Source organism: Salvelinus alpinus, chromosome 17 (genome assembly GCF_045679555.1).
Source record: "Salvelinus alpinus chromosome 17, SLU_Salpinus.1, whole genome shotgun sequence".
Lineage (NCBI taxonomy): Eukaryota > Metazoa > Chordata > Actinopteri > Salmoniformes > Salmonidae > Salvelinus > Salvelinus alpinus.
In genome coordinates this window covers 47,849,094-47,869,244 of record NC_092102.1, presented here as the reverse complement: position 1 = coordinate 47,869,244, position 20,151 = coordinate 47,849,094, and the positions used below count along the sequence as shown (strand labels likewise).

The following is a 20,151-nucleotide window of genomic DNA, read 5'->3' as shown; positions in this document are numbered from 1 at the left end:
GGTACCTGGTCCTGTTGGCTGAGGTACAGTGCCTGGTCCTGTTGGCTGAGTTACCTGGTCCTGTTGGCTGAGGTACAGTACCTGGTCCTGTTGGCTGAGGTACAGTACCTGGTCCTGTTGGCTGAGGTACAGTACCTGGTCCTGTTGGCTGAGGTACAGTACCTGGTCCTGTTGGCTGAGGTACAGTACCTGGTCCTGTTGGCTGAGGTACAGTGCCTGGTCCTGTTGTCTGAGGTACCTGGTCCTGTTGGCTGAGGTACAGTACCTGGTCCTGTTGGCTGAGGTACAGTACCTGGGTCTGTTGGCTGAGGTACAGTACCTGGGTCTGTTGGCTGAGGTACAGTACCTGGTCCTGTTGGCTGAGGTACAGTACCTGGGTCTGTTGGCTGAGGTACAGTACCTGGTCCTGTTGGCTGAGGTACAGTACCTGGTCCTGTTGGCTGAGGTACAGTACCTGGTCCTGTTGGCTGAGGTACAGTACCTGGCCCTGTTGGCTGAGGTACAGTGCCTGGCCCTGTTGGCTGAGGTACAGTGCCTGGCCCTGTTGGCTGAGGTACAGTGCCTGGTCCTGTTGGCTGAGGTACAGTGCCTGGCCCTGTTGGCTAAGGTACAGTACCTGGCCCTGTTGGCTGAGGTACAGTACCTGGTCCTGTTGGCTGAGGTACAGTACCTGGTCCTGTTGGCTGAGGTACAGTACCTGGGTCTGTTGGCTGAGGTACAGTACCTGGTCCTGTTGGCTGAGGTACAGTACCTGGGTCTGTTGGCTGAGGAGTATTTCTGTCTGTAATAAAGCCCTTTTGTGGGGAAAAACTCATTCTGATTGGCTGGACCTGGCTCCCCAGTGGGTGGACCTGGCTCCCAAATGGGTGGGCCTATCCACTCCCAGACCCACCCATTGCTGTGCCCCTGCCCAGTCATGTGAAATCCATAGATTAGGGCCTAATGAATTTATTTAAATTGACTGATTTCCTTATATGAACTGGAACTCAGTAAAATCTTAGAAAATATTGCATGTTGCGTTTATATTTTTCTTCAGTTAGATGAAATTGTCCGCCCTTTTTACAAACTAAATATGTTTCTATAAAACAGGTGTAGCCTGTTACTTTACTTATTTCACCCATTTTGAATGTTTTATCGTTTTTGTGCATCTCTGAGCAATGTTCTATCGATTCTCTGGGTCATTTCATGTTTTTGAGCTTTAGTTTGTGTTTCAGGATACTGAGATGGAATGAGCTTTAGTTTGTATTTCAGGATACTGAGATGGAATGAGCTTTAGTTTGTATTTCAGGATACTGAGATGGAATGAGCTTTAATTTAGTAGTATCAGAGTGTACTCTGAGGTGTAGTATCAGGGTGTACTCTGGGTTGTAGTATCAGGGTGTACTCTGAGGTGTAGTATCAGGGTGTACTCTGAGTTGTAGTATCAGGGTGTACTCTGTGGTGTAGTATCAGGGTGTACTCTGAGGTGTTGTATCAGGGTGTACTCTGAGGTGTAGTATCAGGGTGTACTCTGAGTTGTAGTATCAGGGTGTACTCTGGGTTGTAGTATCAGGGTGTACTCTGTGGTGTAGTATCAGGGTGTACTCTGAGGTGTAGTATCAGGGTGTACTTTGAGGTGTTGTATCAGAGTGTACTCTGAGGTGTAGTATCAGGGTGTACTCTGTGGTGTAGTATCAGGGTGTACTCTGAGGTGTAGTATCAGGGTGTACTTTGAGGTGTTGTATCAGGGTGTACTTTGGGGTGTAGTATCAGAGTGTACTCTGAGGTGTAGTATCAGGGTGTACTCTGTGGTGTAGTATCAGGGTGTACTCTGAGGTGTAGTATCAGGGTGTACTTTGAGGTGTTGTATCAGGGTGTACTTTGGGGTGTAGTATCAGGGTGTACTCTGAGGTGTTGTATCAGGGTGTACTCTGAGGTGTAGTATCAGAGTGTACTCTGGGGTGTAGTATCAGGGTGTACTCTGGGGTCTTCTTTCATAGCTGGACTCATCTGTGTGTTATTCTCTTCTAATCTCTGTTTTGATTTCAAAGTGCCTTGTCAGTTTCCCTGTGAATGGCTACATGACAGTTGTTTCGTGTAATGTGTGTGCTTGCTGCGTGTGAATTGTGTTTCCTGTAGGGTCGTCTGTTGAATCTGAGCTGTTCCACAGTCCCCACGTTTGTTCTGTCCATCACAGCGACTACTCAGGTGAGGCATCTACTTTGTTTAGGTGACAGTTGTGTCAAAAACACACAGAAAAACTATTTATTTTCTATTCCTAAAAATATGAATTTAGGTTTTTGTATGTATTTTTTCTTGCTTGTCGTATAAACTTAGACAATAGTCAGTACCAATAATATCTAAGCACCCCTAAATTGAATGTGAAAATGCTGAGGTGTTTTTTTATTAGTCATACTTGTTGCTTTAGAGGTTTGCTGAAGACAAGACTTGAGTTCGGATATCTGAGGCTCTCCTGTTGTTCTGCTGTTACCTGAGCTTTGTGGGACTGGGATGTTGGCAGTGTTGAGACTCTGTGGTGGTCTGTGTCTCTCTGTAGGCCCTGGCTCTGATTGAGCTGTTCAATGCTCCTGAGGGACGCTACAAACAGGACGTCTATCTGCTGCCTAAGAAAATGGGTAAGACCAGGGCCCGTCCGTAATGGCACCCTATTCCCTTTATAGTGCACTACTTTGGACCAGGCCATAGGGCTCTGGTCAAAGTTAGTGCACTATGTAGGGAATAGGGTGCCATTTGAGGAGGAGCAGACCATTGATCTGCATACATACAAGTAGTCTCTGACTGAGCCTTATTAATGAACATTTTAATGAATTCATGTGATAAATGTGTACCGCATAGGTTTCAGTGGGCAGTTTGTTGTATGTGGCTCGACGTCGCCACCTAGTGTTTTCTTTATACCACGACACTGCATTTTCCAAACAAGTATGTGTGGGTTATAAGTAGTACAAAAGAGGCGTCCTCTTCACAATCCACCTGTGTCTTCCATCCAGATGAGTACGTGGCCAGCTTGCACATGCCCAACTTTGACGCCCACCTGACAGAGCTGTCTGAGGAGCAAGCCAAATACATGGGCCTGAACAAGAACGGACCCTTCAAACCCAACTACTACAGGTACTGAGACAATTCTACTTGTCCTTTCTCTACCAGATTGTCTCCCTATTAAAACATTTAAATGAGCCTCTTCCGAACCAGAACCAGCACATATCTCCTGTTACAGGACGTCTGGTCGAAGGGCCTTGAGAGCCATCAGGTCCCATTTTTAGAGTCTTTGTTGTGACTCGACAGGGGATCAACTCTGCGATTGGGTTGGAGTGAGGACCAATATCAAAAGTCAAAACTAAACAATTAGCCTAGGCTACAAACAAAGGAATTACAAACAAATCTAAAAGTGAAATAAGAAATAAATTCTAAATGCAAAAAGGTAAAGAACCAAGTCAGCAAGAAAAACATAACAAAACAAAGTATTCTCTCCTCAAACATTTTGAGGTAATATTACCGGTTGCCACGGTAATGACTCTGATGAGGTTGTCTGTATTTGAGTGAGTGTGGTGATGGGTGTTGGGGGAAACAGTCAAGTAGGATGATCTGGCGTTTGGGTTTTAGATGTGGGTTAGTAAGTGGTACTAACTAGTTCTGGAAAAGGGAAAGTAATCATACACTCACGGGACAGCAACAACAACAAAAATGATATGGCACATGGTTTTACACTGTATTACACGGATATTATGTACGTAGACAAATTCAATCAAACTGTAGTCACGTGATTGTTTTTTTAATGAAATCATATCTACTGTCTATGTCTCCAAGGTATTGATGGACAACGCGACGACATCTGGAATAAGTGAATATAATATCTCTATTTTATTTCATAAGTTATTACAAAAGGGAAGAATAATCATTATTTTGCTTTTGCTGAATGTACATGTTATTATTAACATTGTCATGCATAATAATATTGATTATAATATCTAACTTGTCTGTCAGGTACATGAATCTAACCATGCATATCAAACAGCAGAGACCAATAACATGTTCTAAATGGCACCCTATTTCATTTGTAGTGCACTACTTTTGACCAGAGCCTATGGGTAGTAGTGCACTACATAGGGAATAGGGTGCCATTTGGGACATAGGTAAAGAGAGTAACCATTAAAAATATTTGTCATATATTTTAGTCTGCTGGCTATGCTTTAATCTCCTTGAAGTATCAATTTAGTCACAATCACAATGTCAATATGTCACTGTTACTGTGTACACACACACACACACACACACACACACACACACACACACACACACACACACACACACACACACACACACACTGACATTTTAAATTAAGTCAATTCCATGAGCCAGATTTGGGTTTGTGATCCTAACTGGGAACGTTTTAATGTCTGGTGAAGCATTGAAGAAGCTACGTGTCATTAAGCTGAGAGTCAATGTGTCTTCACAGCCACTTGCTTATCAGGTCATCTCAATGTTTAAGTTAATTCGTGGCTATTTCTTATGTTTGAAATTCTCCTTGATTTTAGGGATTTAAAAGCACCGTTTGTCCTAGTTCATCTGTATATTATCTCATAGAAACTGTTCTGTTGTCACTAAATGGTTCTATTGGATTTGAAGTCGTATGTTGACAGACATTTGGGGGTTTCTGTTTTCACTTGCTTATGTTGATCATCTAAATTATTTCTACTTGTGATTGTTGTAACTGGATGTATGATATAGCAGCAATAAGCTCATCCTATAATTAATAAACAGAAATATACATTTATAATTTGTTTGTAGAATTGATTTGTGTGTGTGTGTGTGTGTGTGTGCATTGGCAATTTTATCATGTAAATCTTGTTGGGCAAAGAAATAAAAAATAAAAGTGGGATGCATGCCAGCAAAGCCACTATACAACACAACTTTTGACCGGTAGTGTAAATATATTTAATTTGATTTATTTTTGCTAAGAAATGTGGGGCTGAAAACAGGTGGGCCTCTGCCACTGTGTGTGTGTCAGAGAGAAGCGCCCATTTCCAGTGTTACATTCTTATCTTTTCATTCTTCCGGCTAGGCCCCGAGGCCCACGTCTAAAACGACTTTTCATGTTCCTAAATGCTCTTTCGCGCACTTTCTCGAACCTGTTGCCTATTGCCTTTTCATAACGGTCCAGCATGTTAGTTCTCCGCCTTGTGTTCAGCGCTACTGGTGTGGTGTCGGGTTGCCTCCAACTCTAGAATATTCACAGGCTTTCCCAGAGCGTCGCAACGGCTGCAGTAACTAATATTAGCGGCTGTATCACAGACGTGTCCCAGAAGAAGTGTGATCATTCTAGAAAGCTGTTTTTTTTATGTATATAAGCCATGGATCTCTCTCAGTTGAGGTATATCTTTTTGGAATAACCACAAGACTCAAGAGCAAAGACCCGACCAGGGGGACAGAAACCACTCAGGACTCAAAACGAGGTCCTTCAATATATCAAGAGAAGAACCAAGCTGTCTACCGTTGTAAGTTATAATGTTGACGCTGACAGGCAGTTCGTGGATCATGCCTATACAGTTACCTTAGATGGATTGGTTATTGATTCTTCTGACCATGAACAGGGAGAGAAAAAACATAAACATGAATCCCTAAGATTCAGAAGCTCCTGCAGGACTTCTTTAATGGAAGGGAACTCAACAAGAGCATCAACCCGGATGAAGCGGTGGCTTACGGCGCTGCCGTCCAAGCGGCCATCTTGATGGGCGACACGTCTAAGAACGTCCAGGACCTTCTCCTCTTGGACGTGGCTCCTCTGTCCCTGGGCATCGAGACGGCAGGAGGGGTCATGACCGCCCTGATCAAACGTAACACCACCATCCCCACCAAGCAGACCCAGATCTTCACCACCTACGCTGACAACCAGCCAGGTGTGCTCATCCAGGTGTACGAGGGAGAGAGAGCCATGACCAAGGACAATAATCTGCTGGGAAAGTTTGAGCTCACGGGTATCCCTCCCGCTCCGAGAGGAATTCCACAGGTCGAGGTGACCTTCGACATTGATGCTAACGGCATCCTGAACGTGTCGGCGGTGGATAAAAGTACAGGCAAGGAGAACAAGATCACCATCACCAACGACAAGGGGCGACTCAGTAAAGAAGACATAGAGAAGATGGTGCAGGACGCAGACAAATACAAAGCTGAGGACGATGCACAGAGGGAGAAGATAGCAGCCAAGAACGGGTTGGAGTCCTACACGTTCAACATGAAGAGTAGTGTAGAAGACCCAAACCTGGCAGGGAAGATCAGCGAGGAGGACAAGAAGACGGTTGTTGAGAAGTGCAACCAAACTATCTCCTGGTTGGAGAACAACCAGATGGCTGAGAAAGAAGAGTTTGAGTATCAACAGAAGGAGCTGGAGAGAGTGTGTTACCCAATCGTATCCAAGCTCTACCAGGGGGCGGGAGGGGCTCCTCCAATGGGGAGTTGTGGCAGCCAGGCTGGGGGCGGTGCTAGCTCTCAGGGCCCTACCATTGAAGAGGTGGACTAAATAATCAATCAGTAAATCAATTGCCGATCAATGGATCAATCACTAAAGAGGCCTCATAAGCTAATGGTGCTTCTAATATAAGTACTGTTTGTCAGCTAGCTCAACCTTCATAGCACTATATATGTACATAGATTTGCTGTCACTACAAGTGCACTTTATTTTTTGTGTCAAAACTTCAACCATAAACTGTTTGCAGAAATTCATTAAATGGTGATTACGTGCATCAGAAATATGAGTGCAATATTTATTTGTTATTTATTTGACCACTTTTAAGTGAAATGCCATGCTCCGTTTTTTTTTGTATCATTCTTCTCATGTACACTCTCTCACAACACAAACACAGTTCAGATAAATGTTTTTTTTTTAAAGAAATCCTTTGTAATTATATTACCATTCAAATGTAAAAATAACATATACTACACTCAAGTTTATACTCAAGTAATATTCATGTTTATTAACAATATACTCAACAACAGTAGAGTGACTGATATTGATATTCAAACCAAACTTCATTATATATGTTTGGTGTAACGATTGTCGTCGGGAGAAGGAGAAGACCAAGGTGCAGCGTGGTACGTGTTCGTCATTTTAATGGAAAAGCTGAACACTATTACAAAAACGACACAACGAACAGTTCTGCAAGGTAATACACAGGAAAAACAGAAAACAACTACCCACAAACACAGGTGGGAAAAGGCTACCTAAGTATGATTCTCAATCAGAGACAACGATAGACAGCTGCCTCTGAGGAACCATACCAGCGCAAACACATAGAAATACAAAACAAAGAACAACATAGAACACCAGACATAGAAGGCCCACCCAAACTCACGCCCTGACCAACCAAAACAGAGACATACAAAGGATCTCCAAGGTCAGGGCGTGACATTTGGATAGATTATTCACTCTATACTCAATTAAATAAACATCCCAAATGGCACCCTATTCCCCATATAGTGCACTACTTTTGACCAAGGCCCATAGGGTAGTGGACTAAGTAGTGGACTATGTAGGGAATAGTGTTTCATTCAATGATGTGTTTAATTAATTAAACCCATAACAGTTTTAAATGATTGGTTTCATTCGTTTATTCTCAAGATGTTATGCATCAATATGTACACTAGATGGCAGAGTTAGGCAAGCAAAAAACACATTATTACAAAATAGGTTATTTTGAACCTGTTCACCTGTTGAAGCCCGACTGTCTTAAGTAATGAATATGAATATGCTAATATGCTCCTCAGAATACTCTCTACAAGTGTAAACACTAAGCAGCCTATGTGAGCAGAATTAAATTGAGATTTTACTCTGGGTCTGAAAATAAAACACATCACAAGATGGGGGATGACATGAAAGTATTACGACACTGAACAAAAAAAAATCTAAACACAACATGCAACAATTTCAAAGATTTTACTGAGTTACAGCTCATATAAGGAAATCAGTCAATTGAAATGAATTAACTAGGCCCTAATCTATGGATTTCACATGACTGGGAATACAGATATACATCTGTTGGTCAGATACCTTTAAAAAAAGTAGGGGTGTGGATCAGAAAACCAGTCTGTATCTGGTGTGACCACCATTAGCCTTATGCAGCGCGACACATCTCCTTCACATAGAGTTGATCAGGCTGTTGATTGTGGCCTGTGGAATGTTGTCCCACTCCTCTTCATTGGCTGTGCGAAGTTGCTGGATATTGGCGGGAACTGGAACACGCTGTTGTACACGTCGATCCAGAGCATCCCAAACATGCTCAATGGGTGACATGTCTGGTTAGTATGCAGGCCATGGAAGAACGGGGACATTTTCACCTTCCAGGAATTGTGTGCAGATCCTTGTGACATGGGGCCGTGCATTATCATGCTGAACACATGAGGTGATGGCGGTGGATGAATGGCACGACAATGGGCCTCAGGATCTCGTCACTGTATCTCTGTGATTTCAAATTGCCATCGATAAAATGCAATTGTGTTGGTTTTCCGTAGCTTATGCCTGCCCCATACCGTAACCCCACCGCCACCATGGGGCACTCTGTTCACAACGTTGACATCAGCAAACCGCTTGCCCACACGACGCCATCTGCCCAGTACAGTTGAAACTGTGATTCATCCGTGAAGAGCACACTTCTCCACTGGGCCAGTGGTCAATCGAAGGTGAGCATTTGACCACTAAAGTCCATTACGACGCAGAACTGCAGTCAGGCCAAGACCCTGGTGAGGATGACGAACACGCAGATGAGCTTCCCTGAGACGCTTTCTTCGGTTGTGCAAACCCACAGTTTCATCAGTTGTCCAGTTGGCTGGTTGCAGACGGTGAAGAATCCGGATGGGGAGGTCCTGGGTTGCCGTGGTTACACTTGGTCTGTGATTGTGACGCCAGTTGGACATACTGGCAAATTCTCAAAAACTATGTTGGAGGTGGCTTATGGTAGAGCTATGCATATTCAATTCTCTGTCAACAGCCGTGGTGAACATTCCAGTCATCATGCAGTCATCATGCCAATTGCACGCTCCCTCAAATCTTGAGACATCTGTGGCATTGTGTTGTGTGACAAAACTGCACATTTTAGAGTGGCCATTTATTGTCCCCGGCACAAGGTGCACCTGTGTAATGATCATACTTTTTAATCAGCTTCTTGATATGCCCACACCTGTCAGGGGGATGGATTATCTTGGTAAAGGAGAAATGCTCACTAACAGAGATGAAAACAAATTTGTGCACAACATTTGAAAGAAATAAGCTTTTTGTGTGCATGGAAAAATTCTGGGCTGTTTTATTTCAGCTCATTAAACATGGGACTCACACTTTACATGTTGTGTTTATATATTTTTTGGGTTCAGTGTACACACTTATTTCCAAAGTGGTCATGGCGTTAGGACACAACAGGTAGCGTTAATGCTTATTCTAACCCCATGCAATTGTTTTTTCTCTCTTCTTCAGTCGGCAGTTAAGTCGATACAAGGATGACTTGGTGGTAATGCGTTTATGTAAAATCAGCCTCCTCAAATGAAGGACAATTATCTTAGTCAAAGAGCGTCAGTGCGAGGAAGAGAACGTTCAAGAGTGAAGTACAGGCATCGCATCATATTCGCTCCTGATTGCAAGGGCACATGTGTTACGAGAACGAGAGGTGAAAGCCCCTCTTGCACAGCGTCACTTTTTTAATAAGATAGAAGAAGAAGAATCGTTGATAATATAGAAAATACAATCACGATGCTTCGATTCTAATGATTTCTAATGATGTTGTTATGAAGAGGTAATCCTTGTGTAATAACGCCTGTTACTTCTTGCCCATATCTCAAAGGACTTGTATAAGTGCTGATCGGCATTGCACCATGGTAGCAACACATGAGTGAGGAATTTATATTGACAATGATGTATAGTTTGAAGTGCACCTGCTGCATTACAGCAAAGGAAGCTACCCATCTTTCATATATCTCTATGTACATATTCTTTATCCCTTTACACTTGTGTGTATAAGGTAGTAGTTGTGGAATTGTTAGGTTAGATTACTCGTTGGTTATTACTGCACGGTCGGAATTAGAAGCACAAGCATTTTGCTACACTCGCATTAACATCTTCTAACCGTGTGTATGTGACCAATAAAATGTGATTTGATATTTCAAGGATCTCACAGTAATGTAACTCATATCATTTCATATTTATAGAGGTGTTTGTGTGTGTGTGAATTCATCGTTTAGCTATCCTAATTGAGTCTCTCTCTATATATAATGAGGTGTACCCCCTGATGTGTCCTCAGCCTACATTGCACAGCGTACCCAGGAAGTTGCTGAAACAGGCCTGCGTGAATCTACAGTCAGTGATATTTCAAAGCCCTTTTCGTCCTAGTCACGTTTTCAAATTATATCAACTTAGTTCACAAAGGGAGTGGTATAGAATCATATATCCTTCAAATGACTCTTCAGCGCAAAAAGGGTTAATTTATTGGGGCTGTTGCACGCCCCAGGCAGCCTGCAGGATGGGTTGGTTGTGTCGTCTCTGACTGACTATGGTGAGGCTGAGGGAGGAGGATGGGGGAGGGAGGATACTTCTGGTTGGAGAAGCAAAAGATCCTGAACCTTCCTGAAAAACAACCTCACACATCTCACGCGCCTCTCTGCCTCGAGGACGACATCGTCACAAATTGATGGAATATTCCAAACGCGTTTATCCATTTGGATCATAGGGGTCAACTTTCATGTTAAAGAAACTTGTTCGATTTTTTTTTTTTTGGGGGAGGGGGGGGCTCAGATGGATTTCGTGACTAAGGTGAGGACCTCGGGTTATTGCTTTTAAGCGGCTCCAATCATTTGACAAGATTCACATAGGAATAGCAGCTCTCTAAATTTGCACAATTTGTAGATTCGATGTAGCATACAAAACTCCCAATATTCCATAATTTGAAACTGTCGTTTAAGGTCGCGAAGTCGGTATCGTTGATTGAACTGTTGAACTATTGAAGCTTATTTATAGACATTAGACTATAAATCATTTATATTAATACACAAATATTTTGTGAACAAAAGCCTGCCAATCCCAGATTTATGGAGATATTTTGAGATTGCGAACATAAGAGTATTTAGGGGAGGTATTTATAGCAGGTGGTTTTATTCAAGGCCACTCTGTCTGCCGAGCGCATTGGACTTGTTGAAGCCGAGAACCAACTGTCGACGGGACGAATAGTTGGATAAATGAGTCGTATCACAAGGACTGACATGAGAACGAACCCTGAACCGTCACCGTGTAGTCGTTTTTTATTTTGCTTCAGGGGTATATAATAACGGATAAACACAAACCAACGGAATAACCAACCGTCTATTCATCTAAATCTATGATCAGCTCGGTGTGTGTTTCGTCTTACCGAGGACGAAAGTCAGGTAACAAACCTCCGTCCAAGACATGTCTGAAGGAAGAGATGACCAGGGGGGAAGACTCGGAAAAAATTGTTATCAATGTTGGTGGCACAAGACACGAAACCTACAAGAGCACACTTAGGACCCTACCGGGGACACGCCTGGCCTGGTTAGCCGACCCGCCAGAGCCAAACGCAAACAAGGAACCCCTCCCCGTAGGACCCATATCGCCAACTACAAACGAGTTATTTTTCGACAGGCACCCTGGCATATTCGCTTATGTGTTGAACTATTATAGGACTGGCAAGCTTCATTGTCCCGCCGATGTCTGCGGGCCTCTTTTTGAAGAGGAGTTGGCGTTTTGGGGGATAGATGAGACCGACGTGGAGCCGTGTTGCTGGATGACATACCGGCAGCATCGGGACGCAGAGGAGGCGCTGGACATATTCGAACCACCGGACCCAGATGACACGGACGATGAACTACCCAGACGGTTCGGCATTGAGGACTGCCCGGAAAGATCGAGGGGATGCTGCGAAGTTTGGCAACCAAAGATATGGGCACTCTTTGAGGACCCCTACTCATCCAGGGCTGCTAGAGTAAGTGTACCTTTTTCAATTTTTGTTGCATAATAAAACCATGCTTATAAACCAGGGTCGCTACAATACTATTGTAATTTGTAGGAATAGGCTTCCTGTTCACAAACTCCCACAGTTAATCATTAGAGTAATGCAATGCAATCAACAGGTGTTCTAGAGAGCGTGTCCGCCGACGCGCCACCGACAATCAACAGGTGTGTCTGTTCTCTCAGTTGCATCTGGCTGCTGTGGAACACCGAACTAGACAAGCCGCTAGCAGGAAATAGAATGCGCTGGTGTGGAAATAGCATAGTACGAAAATGATGTTGTGTCACTAAGTTCAAAGGCATATTATTTTCCTGGGGGTCGTTTAATTAGCGTAGGGAATACATATATCAAATCACATTTGTATTGGTCACATACACATATTTAGCAGATGTTATTGGGGGTGTAACCCTTAAGGTTACCATTAATGACATGAGGATTCAATGACGGGAATGCAATCTCTGGCATTATGTACTACTATATATAAAACACACTAAAGTAAACCATTCAAGTCCAATTCAGACGTTGAAGTCTTATAGGCCTATTTTCAAGTTCACCTATGACTGGTCCCTATGACTGTCCCTATGACTGTCTGGCCCTGGCACCTTATCGTAGCAGTAACAGCCATCATCAGCAGCAGCATGAATGGTTGTTATCTCTCTGTCATGAATGTGTGTCATATTGTGTCTCATGCTCATCACTTAAACATAGACTCTTATATGTTTTTGTAAGTAGGCAGGTTTCCATGGATCCAGGTTTATTTGACAAAAGCAATGCCGCAAAAACATATTATTGGACACGTCCCAGCTAGCACAGTGGATCTGGGCCGATTCCGGCTGAGAGTCAGGGGAACTCGTCTGAGAGTCAGACTCGGCCGATGTCATGTGACCCGTCTCTGGCCCGCCTTCGGCAGTATTACTTATGGCTAGGATGCGGGGATTGAGCTCGGGCCGATTCCGGTGAGAGTTATCTGGCCCAAATGTATTACTTGGGGCTCGGACCGATTCCGGTGAGAGTTATCTGGCCCAAATGTATATATTACTTGGGGCTTGGTATGATTCCGGTGTGAGTTATCTGGCCCAAATTTATTACTTGGGGCTCGAATCGATTCCGGTGAGAGTTATCTGGCCCAAATGTATATATTACTTGGGGCTCGGGCTGATTCCGGTGTGAGTTATCTGGCCCAAATTTATTACTTGGGGCTCGGACCGATTCCGGTGAGAGTTATCTGGCCCAAATGTATTGGGGCTCGGACCGATTCCAGTGAGAGTTATCTGGCCCAAATGTATATATTTCTTGGGGCTCGGGCTGATTCCGGTGAGAGTTATCTGGCCCAAATGTATTACTTGGGGCTCGGACCGATTCCGGTGAGTGTTATCTGGCCCAAATGTATATATTACTTGGGGCTTGGTATGATTCCGGTGTGAGTTATCTGGCCCAAATGTATTACTTGGGGCTCGGACCGATTCCGGTGAGAGTTATCTGGCCCAAATGTATTGGGGCATGGGCCGATTCCGGTGAGAGTTATCTGGCCCAAATGTATATATTACTTGGGGCTTGGTATGATTCCGGTGTGAGTTATCTGGCCCAAATGTATTACTTGGGGCTCGGACCGATTCCGGTGAGAGTTATCTGGCCCAAATGTATTGGGGCATGGGCTGATTCCGGTGAGAGTTATCTGGCCCAAATGTATATATTACTTGGGGCTCGGGCCGATTCCGGTGTGAGTTATCTGGCCCAAATGTATTACTTGGGGCATGGCCCGATTCCGGTGAGAGTTATCTGGCCCAAATGTATATATTACTTGGGGCTCGGGCTGATTCCGGTGAGAGTTATCTGGCCCAAATGTATTACTTGGGGCATGGGCTGATTCCGGTGTGAGTTATCTGGCCCAAATGTATTACTTGGGGCATGGCCCGATTCTGGTGAGAGTTATCTGGCCCAAATGTATTACTTGGGGCTTGGGCTTATTGGGGCTACTCTCTGGCAGATGATTACACGGGCTGCTTTATGTAATTAACATTTCATGATTTATTTTTCCATATTCTCTCATTGTTTCTATGATAATTGTATTTTTTAAACATTTAAATGAAATTCTTTAAGAGTCCTGGCCGCGTTCAGGAGACCCATGAGGCGACACACAATTGGCCGAGCGTCGTCCGAGTTAGGGGAGGGTTTGGCCGGCCGGGATGGCCTTGTCCCATCGCGCTGTAGCGACTCCTGTGGCGGGCCAGGTGCATGCACGCTGACATGCTCACCAGGTGTACGGTGTTTCCTCCGAAACTGTGTTTTTTTATGTGTTTTTTTGTGGATGGGTATAATTTTTATGTATAAAATAGTAATATTTAAAATGACTAAATCGGTTAATTTTGTATACATTTTTTAAAATTTGCATCGGGGGGGATTCTGGTAAGACGCTGGCAAAGTTGGCTGAATTCCGGTAGACAGAAACGGGCCGATTCTGGGCAGTCATTCATTTTGATTCCAGGCCGAGTCCCGGAAGAGGGCCGCTTCTGGGCCGATTCCTCATTGCTAGCTGGGGTGTAATGGAAACGGCAGATATAGGAGACATTTTATCTGTACGACAGGGGTGGATTTTTATTTTGTCTAACTTTCTGTATTACAACAAATGATGATGGAAACTGTGTTTTTCCAATAAATGATTATTGTAGAATACATTTAGAATATATTTATAGGCTATAAGTGATACAGTATGATGTCATTAATTAATGACACGTAACCGTTGTGGCATGATCAAAAGGTAAATGTTCCTAATTCTAGGATTAGCTACCCTCACTGATTCTCCCCTCGGCCGATCCCCTCGGCTGATGAAGCTGCCTCACTCTCTGAAGCACCTCTCTTCTCGGCTCTTCCTTGTTAGCTACCTCAGCCGCTCTTTACCATGGTATGGGCATCAACCGTGAATCGGCAAGTATCCGCTCTGTCTATACTTTTTATCTGAACGTACTTTGGTGCGAAAAGTGCAAATCAATCCCAGGACAACCGCAAAGGACCTTGTGAAGATGCTGGATGAAACAGGTACGAAAGTATCTATATCCACAGTAAAACGAGTCCTATATCAACATAACCTGAAAGGCCGCTCAGCAAGGAAGAAGCCACTGCTCCAAAACCGCCATAAAAAAGACAGACTACGGTTTGCAACTGCACATGGAGACAAAGATCGTACTTTTTGGATACTTTTGTACCTGTTTCCTCCAGCATTTTCACACGGTCAGTTGCTGTTGTTCTGGGATTGATTTTCACTTTTCATCAAAGTACGTTCATCTCTAGGAGACACAACGCGTCTTCTTCCTGAGCGTTATCACGGCTGCGTGGTCCCATGGTGTTTATACTCGCGTACTATTGTTTGTACAGATGAACGTGGTACCTTCAGGCATTTGGAAATTGCTCCCAAGGATGAACCAGACTTGTGGAGGTCTACAATTTTTTTCTGAGGTCTTGGCTGATTTCTTTAGATTTTCCCATGATGTCAAGCAAGGAGGCACTGAGTTTGAAGGTAGGCCTTGAAATACATCCACAGGTACAGCTCCAATTGACTCAAATGATGTAAAGGTTTTCTTCCTGGGGTGAAGGAGAGGACCAAAATGCAGCGTAGCCAGTGCTCAACATGTTTAATTATAAGAACAAGTGAACACTACAAACAACTTACAAAATAACAAACGTGCAAAACCGATACAGACCTATCTGGTGCAGAACACAAACACAGAGACAGGTAACAACCACCCACAACGAACACAGTGAAACAACCTACCTAAATATGACTCTTAATTAGAGGAACGCAAAACACCTGCCTCTAATTAAGAGCCATACCAGGCAACCCTAAACCAACATAGAAACACACAACATAGAATGCCCACCCAAAACTCACGCCCTGACCATCACACACATACAAAACAACAGAAAACAGGTCAGGAACGTGACAAATGATGTCAATTAGCCTATCAGAAGCTTTTAAAGCCATGACATCATTTAATGGAATTTTCCAAGCTGTTTAAAGGCACAGTCAACTTAGTGTATGTAAACTTCCAACCCACTGGAGTTGTGATACAGTGAATTATAAGTGAAATAATCTGTCTGTAAACGATTGTTGGAAAAATTACTTGTGTCATGCACAAAGTAGATGTCTTAACCGACTTGCCAAAACTATAGTTTGTTAACAAGAAATGTGTGGAGTGGTTGAAAAACGAGTTTTAATGACTCCAACCTAAGTGTATGTAAACTTCCAACTTCAACTGTAGGTATGCCAGTCAGCTTTCACATCGGTTTTGCACATCGGCGTTAAACTAGACATTTGGCCCATGCCGATGTTGGCATTTTTAGATAATATTGGCCGATTCCGATATGCGTACCGATATATCGTGCATCCCTAATATTTATGTCAGAGTTTACATTGTAGAGAATAGGCTGACAGGACATGACTTTCAACAATGTCTGAATTGCTTCACCTTGCTCTTCTGGTTGGCTGGCAAGCTTTACCATCCAATTATTTCAGGTCTACAGGAGTGCAAGTTTCACCATGGCACGGACTGTGGCAATACGTTAGCACATGAGGAATATTCAAATATGGCAAATATTAGTCAATTATTGCATTCTATCCATGCTGGCTTTCCCAGGCTACCAGAGACATGAAACAGATTGGTGGGAGGACTGAGACATGAAACAGAGAGGTGGGAGGACTGAGACATGAAACAGAGAGGTGGGAGGACTGAGACATGAAACGGAGAGGTGGGAGGACTGAGACATGAAACAGGGAGGTGGGAGGACTGAGACATGAAACAGAGAGGTGGGAGGACTGAGACATGAAACAGAGAGGTGGGAGGGCTGAGACATGAAACAGAGAGGTGGGAGGACTGAGACATGAAACAGAGAGGTGGGAGGACTGAGACATGAAACGGAGAGGTGGGAGGACTGAGACATGAAACAGAGAGGTGGGAGGACTGAGACATGAAACGGAGAGGTGGGAGGACTGAGACACAAAACAGAGAGGTGGGAGGACTGAGACATGAAACAGAGAGGTGGGAGGACTGAGACATGAAACAGAGAGGTGGGAGGACTGAGACATGAAACGGAGAGGTGGGAGGGCTGAGACATGAAACGGAGAGGTGGGAGGGCTGAGACATGAAACGGAGAGGTGGGAGGACTGAGACATGAAACAGATTGGTGGGAGGACTGAGACATGAAACAGATTGGTGGGAGGACTGAGACATGAAACAGATTGGTGGGAGGACGGAGACATGAAACAGATTGGTGGGAGGACTGAGACATGAAACAGAGAGGTGGGAGGACTGAGACATGAAACAGAGAGGTGGGAGGGCTGAGACATGAAACAGAGAGGTGGGAGGGCTGAGACATGAAACGGAGAGGTGGGAGGACTGAGACATGAAACAGAGAGGTGGGAGGACTGAGACATGAAACAGATAGGTGGGAGGGCTGAGACATGAAACGGAGAGGTGGGAGGACTGAGACATGAAACAGATTGGTGGGAGGACTGAGACACGAAACAGAGAGGTGGGAGGGCTGAGACATGAAACAGATAGGTGGGAGGGCTGAGACATGAAACGGAGAGGTGGGAGGACTGAGACATGAAACAGATTGGTGGGAGGGCTGAGACATGAAACGGAGAGGTGGGAGGACTGAGACATGAAACAGAGAGGTGGGAGGACTGAGACATGAAACAGAGAGGTGGGAGGACTGAGACATGAAACGGAGAGGTGGGAGGACTGAGACACGAAACAGAGAGGTGGGAGGGCTGAGACACGAAACAGAGAGGTGGGAGGACTGAGACATGAAACATAGAGGTGGGAGGACTGAGACATGAAACGGAGAGGTGGGAGGACTGAGACACGAAACAGAGAGGTGGGAGGGCTGAGACACGAAACAGAGAGGCGGGAGGGCTGAGACACGAAACAGAGAGGTGGGAGGACTGAGACATGAAACAGATTGGTGGGAGGGCTGAGACATGAAACAGAGAGGTGGGAGGACTGAGACATGAAACGGAGAGGTGGGAGGACTGAGACACGAAACAGAGAGGTGGGAGGGCTGAGACACGAAACAGAGAGGTGGGAGGACTGAGACATGAAACAGAGAGGTGGGAGGACTGAGACATGAAACAGATTGGTGGGAGGACTGAGACATGAAGCAGATTGGTGGGAGGGCTGAGACATGAAACAGATAGGTGGGAGGGCTGAGACATGAAACAGAGAGGTGGGAGGACTGAGACATGAAACAGAGAGGTGGGAGGACTGAGACATGAAACAGATTGGTGGGAGGACTGAGACATGAAACAGAGAGGTGGGAGGACTGAGACACGAAACAGAGAGGTGGGAGTACTGAGACATGAAACAGAGAGGTGGGAGGGCTGAGACATGAAACAGATTGGTGGCAGGGCTGAGACATGAAGCAGATTGGTGGGAGGACTGAGACATGAAACAGATTGGTGGCAGGGCTGAGACATGAAACAGATTGGTGGGAGGACTGAGACATGAAACAGAGAGGTGGGAGGGCTGAGACATGAAACAGATTGGTGGGAGGACTGAGACATGAAACAGATTGGTTGCAGGGCTGAGACATGAAGCAGATTGGTGGGAGGACTGAGACATGAAACAGAGAGGTGGGAGGGCTGAGACATGAAACAGATAGGTGGGAGGACTGAGACATGAAACAGATAGGTGGGAGGACTGAGACATGAAACAGATTGGTGGGAGGACTGAGACATGAAACAGATAGGTGGGAGGACTGAGACATGAAACAGATTGGTGGGAGGACTGAGACACGAAACAGAGAGGTGGGAGGGCTGAGACATGAAACAGATAGGTGGGAGGGCTGAGACATGAAACGGAGAGGTGGGAGGACTGAGACATGAAACAGATTGGTGGGAGGACTGAGACACGAAACAGAGAGGTGGGAGGGCTGAGACATGAAACAGATAGGTGGGAGGGCTGAGACATGAAACGGAGAGGTGGGAGGACTGAGACATGAAACAGATTGGTGGGAGGGCTGAGACATGAAACAGATTGGTGGGAGGACTGAGACATGAAACAGAGAGGTGGAAGGACTGAGACATGAAACGGAGAGGTGGGAGGACTGAGACATGAAACAGAGAGGTGGGAGGACTGAGACAGGAAACGGAGAGGTGGGAGGACTGAGACACGAAACAGAGAGGTGGGAGGGCTGAGACACGAAACAGAGAGGTGGGAGGACTGAGACATGAAACAGAGAGGTGGGAGGACTGAGACATGAAACAGAGAGGTGGGAGGACTGAGACATGAAACGGAAAGGTGGGAGGACTGAGACACGAAACAGAGAGGCGGGAGGACTGAGACATGAAACAGAGAGGTGGGAGGACTGAGACATGAAACAGATTGGTGGGAGGACTGAGACATGAAGCAGATTGGTGGGAGGGCTGAGACATGAAACAGATAGGTGGGAGGGCGAGACATGAAACAGATAGGTGGGAGGGCTGAGACATGAAACAGATAGGTGGGAGGACTGAGACATGAAACAGAGAGGTGGGAGGACTGAGACATGAAACAGAGAGGTGGGAGGACTGAGACATGAAACAGATTGGTGGGAGGACTGAGACATGAAACAGAGAGGTGGGAGGACTGAGACATGAAACAGAGAGGTGGGAGGACTGAGACATGAAACAGATTGGTGGCAGGGCTGAGACATGAAGCAGATTGGTGGGAGGACTGAGACATGAAACAGATTGGTGGCAGGGCTGAGACATGAAGCAGATTGGTGGGAGGACTGAGACATGAAACAGAGAGGTGGGAGGGCTGAGACATGAAACAGATTGGTGGGAGGACTGAGACATGAAACAGATTGGTTGCAGGGCTGAGACATGAAGCAGATTGGTGGGAGGACTGAGACATGTAACAGAGAGGTGGGAGGACTGAGACATGAAACAGATTGGTGGCAGGGCTGAGACATGAAGCAGATTGGTGGGAGGACTGAGACATGAAACAGAGAGGTGGGAGGTCTGAGACATGAAACAGATAGGTGGGAGGACTGATACATGAAGCAGATTGGTGGGAGGACTGAGACATGAAGCAGATTGGTGGGAGGACTGAGACATGAAGCAGATTGGTGGGAGGACTGAGACATGAAACAGAGAGGTGGGAGGGCTGAGACATGA

At 45.1% G+C, this 20,151-nt stretch overlaps 3 protein-coding genes across 5 annotated transcripts in view; all 3 read left to right on the top strand.

The window, feature by feature from the left end:
* Positions 1 to 4,771, top strand: part of LOC139543089 (S-adenosylhomocysteine hydrolase-like protein 1) — a 72,802-nt gene extending 68,031 nt beyond the window's left edge. Inside the window, exons 13-16 of one of the 2 annotated variants that reach the window (XM_071349241.1) lie at positions 2,119 to 2,187; positions 2,537 to 2,615; positions 2,988 to 3,108; positions 3,805 to 4,771. In XM_071349241.1, the coding sequence (XP_071205342.1) occupies positions 2,119 to 2,187; positions 2,537 to 2,615; positions 2,988 to 3,108; positions 3,805 to 3,811 (276 nt within the window). In that variant the 3' untranslated portion in view covers positions 3,812 to 4,771. Of the gene's footprint in view, positions 1 to 2,118; positions 2,188 to 2,536; positions 2,616 to 2,987; positions 3,116 to 3,804 lie in introns of those variants that run through there. The other variant, XM_071349242.1, reaches the window with a different exon arrangement.
* Positions 4,772 to 5,292: 521 nt separating this feature from the next.
* LOC139543090 (heat shock 70 kDa protein-like) lies at positions 5,293 to 6,685 on the top strand. Its single transcript, XM_071349243.1, has one exon. The coding sequence runs from the start codon at positions 5,726 to 5,728 to the stop codon at positions 6,512 to 6,514; it is 789 nt and encodes a 262-aa protein (XP_071205344.1). The 5' UTR covers positions 5,293 to 5,725; the 3' UTR covers positions 6,515 to 6,685.
* A 3,878-nt stretch (positions 6,686 to 10,563) lies between these two features.
* LOC139543088 (voltage-gated potassium channel KCNC1-like) overlaps positions 10,564 to 20,151 on the top strand; it is a 126,150-nt gene continuing 116,562 nt past the window's right edge. For both annotated transcript variants that reach the window (XM_071349238.1, XM_071349239.1), the window contains exon 1: positions 10,564 to 11,969. In XM_071349238.1, coding sequence (XP_071205339.1) covers positions 11,349 to 11,969 — 621 coding nt within the window. In that variant the 5' untranslated portion in view covers positions 10,564 to 11,348. The remainder of the gene's footprint in view (positions 11,970 to 20,151) is intronic.